The sequence below is a fragment of the Haemorhous mexicanus genome, chromosome 8, assembly GCF_027477595.1.
Source record: "Haemorhous mexicanus isolate bHaeMex1 chromosome 8, bHaeMex1.pri, whole genome shotgun sequence".
NCBI classification, from domain to species: Eukaryota; Metazoa; Chordata; class Aves; order Passeriformes; family Fringillidae; genus Haemorhous; species Haemorhous mexicanus.
Genome location: NC_082348.1, coordinates 12,102,784 through 12,113,531, shown reverse-complemented (window position 1 = coordinate 12,113,531; position 10,748 = coordinate 12,102,784). Strand labels below are relative to the sequence as shown.

The window sequence follows — 10,748 nt, the reverse complement described above, 5'->3', positions numbered from 1 at the left end:
GGATGTCTCGGGAACATGCCGACTTACACTGCCTGAGGATCTCAGATTATACTGTTTTCATTATACTAGTAGCTTTTTATAGGCATCAGAGTCCAGTCATGAGACTCGATGATTCTACAGAAAATACCCTCTGACGCTGTACTTTCTCACAGCAGGGCTCCCTGGCTAATTGTGTGCTTGCCCGTCAAGCACAAATCCCAGCCATTTCCTTCCCAGTTTTCCCCTGCATTTAATGTATGGAAAAGCATGACCCTGAATCAGATGAATAGCAGCCGGTTTGAGAAGGTGTGTGTGAAAATGTATCCTCACGCAGATGAGCTCAGAACAAATAGAATGGAGGGGAGGAGGGGAAGAGAGCAGAGTCGGGGAATGTGAAGCTACCCTCTCCCTGATAGTTCAGCCACTGTGTGTGAGCAACAAGTTTATGCCCAAGGGAAAGAACTGAAAGCTGAGGAAATCTTAAAATTAACAGAGCTTTATGGCTCAATCAATAGGCCATGCTCCCTGAGCAAGATTGGAAATCAGATGGCACATTTCTTTCTGTTACCCCAGTTTGCTCCCCCCGAAGGCTCTTCTGCCTGAAAGCATCTGAGGTTTGATTAAGTTCTTCTCAAGGAGGAAGCCAGAGAAAGTCCATTGTGTGAGAACTGCCTCCAGAATGCTGTGTTGGACACACTTTAAATAACAATAGAGGTTATTAGAGTATTAGTTTGTTAGAAATTGTGAGAGAAGATAAGTCTTCCCAATATTTGAATATGCAAAATGGCTTTGGCTAACTGAGAAAGAGGGGCGGGTGGGGGGAGCAAAAACCAAAACATGCCACTACAGCAAGTAACACGGATGATTTAAAATCCCCTTATCTAAAAAAGAAAACCTCTACCTTGTTTCACTGCTAGAAACACCTTGCCAGATTTGTTATCCCCATCAAACCCATTATATTTTCCCTCTTTGGCATTTCATTTTCACTAGGGCAATGAAATAGTTTTTTCCAAAGGGAGATGGACTGTGTTTGCACCTATTTCTTGTTTGACAGTGACCTCTATGAACCAGTCATCACTGCTCTGCCTGTTGTTTTCTTGTTAGCTCTTTGCTGTCAAATTAATTACTGTGAAGTACTAAGCTTGTTGCATTCACGTGCTCTTATTAGCTCAGAGGATGTCAGAGTGATTGGATTTTTAGCATTATTTCTTTTTTTACATTCCAGGCTTTCCATTCAAAACCTGTTACTGGCAGGGAAGAAATACTGTACCTAATTCTGATCTCTCATCAGGGTAGCTTCAGTGATGCTGAGGATTTACAAAGCTGTATATGCAATTAGACTTTGTTTATATTAAACCCAACACGAACAATTAGATTGGGACTGCAATGTGACTTTGAAGCACAGCATTGAATATCTTTCCTTTTGCAGTACAGAACGAGAAAGAAAACATTTATGATGAGAATAGCATTTGCCCTCCATTCTTAAATCACAGTAATGAGCTGATCCTCCACTTGACCCTCTTCACACTCCTGAGTTGCTTGTATTAGTGACAGCTAACAGCTCTCACTCGAGTGCAGTCCAGGGATCGATGAGAAGTTTTATTACTTTCTTCTTCTACAAAATGAAATGAGCAGAAGGGACTTCTTTGCTGTCATGCTTGAAATTTGTGTGTCCTGCATCTGCCCTTCAAAAGCACCATCTGCCTCAGTGAAAAAGATGAAGGTCTTGAGAGCTGTCTTCATTCCTGAAGGTAGATTTTTCTTTGTTATTAAAAAAAAAAAAAAAAAGAAGAAGAAAAAAAAGTAGATACGATTAGAAAGGCCGGCTGCCCCGCTGCCCGTGCAGGAGGCTCAGCCCAAGGTGCTCCTTCGCCCAGCGCAGAGCTCCGCTCCATCGCGCACCGCCCGCTGCCCAGCCCCAGCCCCTCGTCTCTGCGGGACCCGGCACCCCAGCCTGGCCCGCGGAAACCTCCCCAGCGCCCGTCACGGCCGGGTCCTCCCGTGCGTCGGAGGGTTGTCCCGCGGCGCCGGCTGTCCCGGTGCCGCTGTCCCTGTCCAGGCGCCGCTGTCCCGGCGCCGCTGTCCCGGTGCCGCTGTCCCTGTCCCGGCTGTCCCGGTGCCGCTGTCCCGGTGACCCCGCCCGGCCCCGCCGTCGCTTCCCCGCGCGGCCCAGAGGGGGCGCCCTCGGCCCAGGCTTGCCCGGTGGCGGCGGCGCCGCGCGCGGGCCCCGCGCAGGTGAGCGCGACCCCGCGGGAGCCCGGCCCGGCCCGGCCCGGCGCGGAGCGGCCGCGGTGACGCCTCGGCGGTGACGCCTCGGTGCTGCCGCGGCCACCGATGTGCGCCGGGCGTCTCCCCCCGCCCCCTCGGCTCCTGTCCCTGGCCGCTGGTCCCCGGGCAGGGCTTCTAGCGGGAGCCGGGTGGGAATCTCTCCTGGCCGCTGCTGTGAGGGGTGTCACGGCCATCCCGTCTGCCTCGGTGCCCGCTCCCCAACATCCCCAAAGCGCTGCCCCGCGAAGGTGCGCAGGAAAACTCGGTCCCCGGGCGCGGGCAGGGCCGGCGCTGCTGCCGGCTCCCCGCCACGGCTGCGGGAGTGCAGCGGTCCCGTTATTTCCCCTCCCGGCTCCCCTCGGCCGCCGCCCCGGTCCCCCTCCCCCTGCTGCCTCCGACAGGCTCCGCGTCCCTCCTGCCCCACGGAAAACACACACCGTCCCCGGCACCCGCCCCGGCTACCCGGCCCATTCAAACAAACAAACAGAAACCCGCCCCGTCGCAAAGCCAACCGACGATAAACTTTCTAATGACTTCTTCTTTCAAGTGCTTAAAAGGCAAGGAGCACCGGGGGAGGGGAAGAAGGGAGCATCCATCGCCCGGCCGGGGCGGGAGGGGCCCAGAGCTGCAGCCGCTCGGGGTCCGTCCGTCCGTCCGTCCGTTCTGCAGGACGACGGGACAGGGACGCGAGCCGGTGTGTGGTGGGTGTGTTTGCAGGAACCGGGAGGGAGGGAGGGAGGGGACGGGGGGAGTTAAAGAAACAGCATAGTTAATATTTCCACATCAGGAAGTTACTGTAATAGCCCAGGGGGCAAAAGACTTAACTTAATCTCCTAAATAGTGAGGAACCCATGGCGTCTCTGTTATAGGTTGGAGTTCCCACGTGGTTTTAACTCCTGTATAAAAGTTTCAGTAGAAAGTGCCACAATGTCGTGATTTTGCAGGGGGGAAAAATTAGCAGGAGGAGATCAGAGAAGATAAGCGAGGAGCAAGCAGCTTCCCCGAGACCTTTCACTGAGGATCCGAGAGGGAACATCAGACGCGTAAAAAAAGAAAAACAAAAAACAAAAACAAAAACCAAAAAGCCAAACAAAACAAAAAACCCCAAACAAAACAAAACACAGCGTTCAAGCCAGCACAAGGCGAGCGAAAGATCAAAAAGACGCAGAGGGAGACAGATTAACTGGAGCAGCAGCAGCAGCAACAACAACAACAAAAATCACACTTAAAATAATAATAACAATAATAATAATAAAACCCAAACCACCAACAAGGGAGATATTGTTTAAAAGAGCAAGCGAGGGAGCGAGCCGAAGAGCTGGTCTGACCGAGTGGATCCGTGCAGCTTCTCCTGGGATCGCCGGGATCACGCCGCTTCTCCGCTCCGCGTCGCGCAGCGTGCGGTGCCCTGCCCGCGGTGGGGGTCCCCGGGCGCCACCACCGCATCCGCGCCGGACTCCGGACCCTCCGCGCTACTTTGAAAATAAAAGCATCTCGCTAATAATAATCGGGACGGCGGGGGGAGAAGACTCGCAACAGTGGAGCTGCCAGCCGCGCACCCTCTGCCCGCCGCCCCCGGCTCCCTCCCCAGCTATGCTCCGGGTCAACTTTGATGGCACGTTGAGAAGCAACGGGCGCTGAAGGGGGACAACCGAGCGGCGCGGAGCGAACCTGCTCAGAGACCTGCACCCACGGATTGTCTTGCGGGGGCGGAGTGGGCGGGGGGGTACAAGTGGCATTTCTCCCCCCCCCTCCTTCCAGGCTATAAATTGGATTGTATATAAATCTGCTTCGTTTATCTCCCTGACCCCCCTCAATGACGCTGGACTAGAGAGCTCCTCTCCGCGGCCCGCCCGGACCTGCCGAAGCGAGCGATGGACCACGAGCGACTGCGCCCGGGGATGCCCCTCTGAAGCGACGCGGGGCACCGGGGCAGAGCGGCGCCACCTCTCCCCTGCTCCCCGGATCCCCTCGCACCTCCGGCTCGCTCCCCGCTCCCCCTCCCTCCTCCCCGGGCTCCGCAGCCACCCCCTCACCTGCTGCCGTCCCCCTCCCCCGTGGAGCCGGGCTCTCTCCGTGCACGCCAAGCCTGTTCCCCCCCCCCGCCGCCAACTTCGCCCTCGGTGCCTGCGCGTGCAGCCTCCCCCCTCCGCCTCCCCGGCGGCACACGCCGCTTACCCGGGCGCCCCCTCCCTCCGCCGCGGCTCCCCCCCTGCGCGGAGCGGTTGCGGCCCCCCAGCTTGGCTGCCACCGCCCCCTCCGCGCCGCGGAGCGCTCGGAGCGGCGCTGCCTGCAGACGGGCTCCCTGCGGCGCTCCGGGGCGGCCCCCAGCTCGGCCCCCCGCTCCTCCGCCATGGACGGGGCGGCTCGCCGGGGGGTGCTGGCCGCGCTGCTGGCCTGCGGGCTGCTCCTGCTGGGCGCCGCGGCCACCCCGACCCCGCCGGCCCCCGCCGGCGGTTCCCCGCAGGACACATGCACCTCCTGCGGCTTCCGGCGGCCCGAGGAACCGGGCAAGGTGGACGGGGATTTCCTGGAGGCGGTGAAGAGGCACATCCTGAGCCGGCTGCAGATGCGGGACCGGCCCAACATCACGCACGCCGTGCCCAAGGCGGCCATGGTCACGGCGCTGCGCAAGCTGCACGCCGGCAAGGTGCGGGAGGACGGCCGCGTGGAGATCCCCAGCCTGGACGGGCAGGCGAGCGCCGGGCCCCCGGCCCACGACCCGGTCTCCGAGATCATCAGCTTCGCCGAGACAGGTGGGCGCCGCCCGGCCGCGGGTCCCCGCCGCCCGCGCCCCCCTGCCCGACCCGCCGCGGCCCCTGCCCTGCCGCGCTCCCCGCCTGTCCTGCCTCGCCCCGTCTGTCATTCCCCCCGCTCGACCCCTGTCAGTCCCCCTGCTTGACCTCTGTCAGTCTTCCCTCTCGCCTTGCCTGTCCTCCTGCCCACCTTTTCTTCCCGCCTGCCTGACCCGTAGCAGTTCCCCGGCTGCCCTTGCCCGGCCCCCTGCGCACCCTGCCTGTCCTCCCGCCTGTCCTTCTGCCTGGTACAGGCACCTGGCCACCCAGCTCACCCGCTTGTCCTCCGCCTCATTCGCTCTCCCCTCTGCCCCGCACCGTCTCGCTCTGGCCCTGCCCGCGCTTTCCCGTCCTCCCTGCTTTTGCCCCTGTGCCCTGGATTCTCCCCGGGTTGTGCCTTGCAACCTCCCCTCTCTTGTCCCTCCATCCCTCCGCAGCCTTTGTGCCCCCGGCTCCCCTCCGGCTGTCCTCCCAGCTGCACCGGGGCTTGTCTCTGTCCCAGCGTGTCCCACTGTCCCTCCTCTGCCTGTCCCGCTCCATCTCTTGCATCCCTTGCCTTGTCTGTCTGCCCTGCACATTCATCTGGTTCACTGCCTGCATCTGTCTGTTGAGGCTTGCATTTGCCCATCCTCTGTTTCCGTTTGTTTCCCATTTATTTAGCTTTCATTTGCAGTATTGGCCTTGTCTGTTTGTCCATTGCATGCAGTGTCCTACCAAGTGTGTCTCCTGTCTGTCAGTCCGTTTACTAACTGCCCTCCATCCCCATGGTACCAGCCATCTCAGTCCTGTCCAGCCATTGCAGTTATGTGTCACCGAATCCCTTCAGCACAGCTTTCCAGTAGTTTAACCACTGTCCCCATGAACTTTGCACATCTGGCTGGAACACCATCACTCTGTGATTTACTTCTCTCCTGTCTATCTGCCCATCTCTCCTTTCCTTCATCACTCTATTGCTCGTTTCATTTTCCTCTCTCTATCTTCTTGTGGCATCTATATATCATTTGTCCGCAAAATAAATCTCTTTCTATCCTGTATGCTGCCCACTCATCTTCTTTATCTACCCTCCCACTTACCAAAGGCATATACATTTACAGTATCTATGGGATCTGTTGCATTATACATATGCTTGTTATATTCACATACAAAATTTATGAGTGCACACAATCTCACACAACACAAGTGATGTGGATCGGTGCAGCAGCACCGTACTGTTCTTTTTCTGTCACTGTCACCACAGTTTACGAAAAAGTTGTGTACTTACTAACATGAGAAAGGCTTTCTAACTGTACAGTTTGGGGGTTATCATTTTTTAATGGGATGTCGTTGGGAGATCGGGGGTGGGCTTGTACTTCCATTTGGTATTCAGTCAATCGCTGTCTTTTGTAACACTTCCAAAATTGACTTTATGTAAAACGTAGACAAACACAGTGAAAATTTTTGTCACTGAACTATTACAAGGTACTGAATGGGCTCTGGAGGCACATTTGAAAGGCATCTAGGGTAACAAATGAAGACACCGACTACGCAAAAAATCCCATTCAGAGATTGACAAAAATGCTAAAGATTCTTAGGGAAGGAAAAGGCAGAAAAAAAATCTACATTTAGCTCTGTACAGACGGAAGCAAAACTGATAAGGGCAGATGAGAAAATGCCTTTCCAGCAATAATTTTAAATAGCGATTGGGATGCTTTGATTCAGGGACCAGAATTACAGTCTCCGCCATAAAGGCCGGCACATTTATCACCTACGCCAAATTTAGTTAGGACTTACATTACAAAATTGCAGGAAGGCCGCTGGTATTTCTGAAATGTTTCATGCAGCAGGCTCTTCTGTTTACAAATAAGGGGTTATGTCAGACATTTGGTGACATTTGGTTTTCTGTGACAATTTCTCTCCTTTAATTCTGGTGTTGCTGAAAGGCGTATTGAGAACAGCCAATAACGGCGTTACAGCGGGAACAACCGCTCCATTGCCTTGCCTCGTATGGGAGCTCATCGTTCTGGGGAGAAAAGGCAGAGATTGAAATGATTAATAATAGCTGATATTCTACCAGACTAAGTGGGGGTTAGCTTGATCTGTTGGACAAGCAGACACATTACTGAAATATTTTCCGTTCTGTCTCGTGAATCCTCTCCTTTAAACCGCAACGAGAATATGTGCAAATCGAAACAAAATCCCTGGTTTGGCATTGACGTTTTAGTGGTTATTGAAAGAGCTCTCCCCGTGAGAATTGGCAGGTAGCTGAAAGTTAAAACTATTCTTAAACTGATGAGATAGCAGAGTTCTAGTCCTAGTGCCGGTCTTTTTCAAGGTGTTGCTGTAGCATCTTTAAATCTTGCTTTCTGGAAAAAACATATATTCTGTAAAACTCTTACTGATGTCTGTGGATCTGACACATCCGACTACAGCCCGATGCTGAAGGCTGATGTGGGAAGTCCCCTTTTAAATTAATTCTAATTGCAAATTGGGGATATCTGATGCAGTGCATGCCTTCTGACTGGCACAGCCCCATCACTGTTCGCTCGATCTGCTGTGCTCTAGTGTTGTCCCTGAATCCAGAATGGCACACAAGCTAACATTTCCTTTTTGACTTAATCTTCCTGATCTCTCCTTATCTTGCAGACGATCTGGCCTCATCTAGAGTCCGCCTCTATTTCTTCATCTCAAATGAAGGGAACCAGAACTTGTTTGTCGTGCAAGCCAGCCTGTGGCTTTACTTGAAGCTGCTTCCATATGTCTTAGAGAAAGGCAGCAGGCGAAAAGTAAGAGTCAAAGTCTATTTCCAAGACCCGGACACTAGCAACAAGTGGAATGTGGTTGAAAAGAAAGTTGATCTCAAAAGAAGTGGTTGGCACACTTTTCCCATGACAGAGGCGATCCAGGCTCTGTTTGAGAGAGGAGAAAGGAGACTGAACTTGGATGTTCAATGTGAGGGCTGTGAAGAGTATTCAGTGCTGCCAATTTATGTGGACCCCGGGGAGGAATCCCACCGGCCTTTTTTAGTGGTGCAAGCCCGCCTCGCTGATAACAAACACAGGATCCGGAAAAGAGGCCTGGAGTGCGATGGCAGGACCAATCTATGTTGCAGGCAACAGTTTTACATTGACTTTAGACTCATTGGGTGGAATGACTGGATCATAGCACCATCAGGTTACTATGGGAATTACTGTGAAGGGAGCTGCCCGGCCTACTTGGCCGGTGTCCCGGGGTCGGCTTCCTCCTTTCACACCGCTGTCGTGAATCAGTACCGAATGCGGGGGCTGAACCCGGGCACCGTGAACTCCTGTTGCATTCCAACCAAACTTAGCACAATGTCAATGCTGTACTTTGATGATGAATACAACATTGTGAAAAGGGACGTTCCCAATATGATTGTGGAAGAATGTGGTTGTGCTTGATTTAAGGTGTGTTTTGGGGGGGGAGAGAGAGAGAGGGAGAGAGAGAGAGAAACATTCCCGTACAAGATGGTGTTGGAGGAAGTTTCACTGTGTATCCAGGCATCAGTGTTGGAAAGTCACTGTGGAAAAGTTTGACAAAAAAAAAAAAAAGAAAAAAATAATCATTTCACTTTGGTGTCAGGACAGTGGCAGTTTGTGGATCATGGACACTTATATATTCTATCACTTATAAGTTAATGCTATGAAATATCTTAAAGACACACAAACACACAAAATGTGGGCACACACACAAACACGCGCTCAGACACACAGACACACCCAGACACACACACACGAGGCAGCTCAGAAAAGGGACATGAGCACAGAAAGTCGGTGACCAGTGACGATGGACCTAAATGCCTGCCAGTACGAGTGAACGGCTGAGCAGCTGTTTCCCCGCCTGCCGGCAAAGCCAGACCGAAATGAGCTCCCTTTGCTCAGGCAAAAGCACAGACTGTGAGAACACAACGTATTCTTGCACGCAGGTGTCAAAATGACCAAACTTAGAAAATTAAAAAAAAACAAAAAAGGAAAAAAAAAAAGTCGACTGTCACCTCTTAGGTCTAACAGGAAGCTGTAGGACACCTGCCTTGGGAGGCAATCACTTCCTCTTAATTTAAATTTATCTAAACATCACAGATACCCACTTCTTGCTACAGCACTTCCAGCAAGGAATTCTGTGGTTCCATCGGGGGGGAGAGAGAGAGAGAAAGAAAAGGGGACAGACATGTAAGAAACTGCTGTATTTCTAACACCTGGCTGTTGCGGAGTCACAAGCTGGGCTGGCGTGATCCGATGCTTTTACTGCCCACTAGCAACCCATGGTTGGCTACACCCGCCGTGTCTTGGAAAAGGGAATCAATACCATATCTGGACTGTGTTGACTGTTGGCATCTCTCACTGTGCAAAGAACAAAAAGTCAAAAGTTGCAATCTGTGTTCTTCAGTGGGGGACTCGGCAAGGCTACGTCACGTGGGGGACGAGCAAACAAGCAATGGCCACCACGGCTAAACCAATGAACCCTAAAGAGGAGTGACAGCGACAGAGTGGAGACGTTCTGGGAAATGCAGTGCATTTAATAACAGGCGAGGAACATTTTTACAAGTCTTGGAAAGGAGGAGAGAGGAGAGTGCTTTCAATTTCCTTACCAGGAGGTGTCAAGGATGGCCATAAAGATCAGAAAATAATGATACAGCATAGCACTTGCAAACTGCTTGAATGCACGTATAATAGCACTTGCAAATTTCAATGCCTTGAAAAGTGGTACTTGATAGTGCACTTATCTTTGCTCACTATCTAGGTAAACAGGTGCCGCATGAGCTATGCAATTTAAGTGTTGACCCATACTAGACAAAACTGGACTTATGATATGACTTTTTTATATTTTTTTATACTTGAAATTAAATCTTTTGCTTCTTTTTTAAAGCGAATGATTGCTTTTAATGTTTGCACTGATTTAGTTGCATGATTAGTCAAAAACTGCCATTTGAAAAAAAATGTTATTTTTATAGCAGCAAAAAATGAATACAGTTAAATGTATTATACAGAAATTTTGGAACCAAAGAGGCCAACATATTAGTTATAATTTTTATGAGATGGCAAAGCCATCATATATCATGTAGTCATACTGAGCAATCCCTCACGAGGCCTACCAATTGTTTCAGGGTACAAAATGGATTCTGTTTGTTCTATTCAGTGTCTTTTCTATACCATACGCACATGGAATGTAGAGTGAAAAAAAAGTGACTATTGTAGAATACATTACAATATGTGCATCCTTTAAATCCAATTTTTATGTTTATTTAATAAAGTTCCTTTTAGGTTCTGTTCCATAATAATTTAAACCAAACAATTTTCACTTAGATTTGCTGTTGAAGTATTTTACATTTGTGTACAGTTTAAATAAATAAAAAAGATTGAAAACTGGATGTGCATGTGCTTTTTTTTTTTTTTTTTTTTTTTTTTTTTTAGTGTGTAACATCTGGAGGAACTTGCTTACTTTCAGGACTGAATAGGCTGCAGACGGTGAACTGTCGCATTAGACCGTAGTCGTATTAGTCATTGCAGAGAGCCTTGTCTGAGAGCTCAGCTGCGATCCTAAAAATGTTACACTCCAGTTTTATTGCTGTCTATACATGTAAGCATCTGCTTCTTTCTCTCTGCAGCAGTGCAGGGGCTCTGGGTGCAGGAACGGCGCTGTTCGCTGTTCCGCATACCTGCAGGTCATTTACAGCAAGTTCCTGGTTCACCTGCTGTGTAAGAATGTAAC

The 10,748-nt window shown here is 51.3% G+C and overlaps 1 protein-coding gene across 1 annotated transcript; it reads left to right on the top strand.

The window, feature by feature from the left end:
• Positions 1-4,557: 4,557 nt before the first annotated feature.
• On the top strand, positions 4,558-10,405 carry INHBB (inhibin subunit beta B). Its single transcript, XM_059852754.1, has 2 exons — positions 4,558-5,003; positions 7,665-10,405. The coding sequence occupies exons 1-2, from the start codon at positions 4,601-4,603 to the stop codon at positions 8,438-8,440; spliced, it is 1,179 nt and encodes a 392-aa protein (XP_059708737.1). The 5' UTR covers positions 4,558-4,600; the 3' UTR covers positions 8,441-10,405.
• Positions 10,406-10,748: the final 343 nt, after the last annotated feature.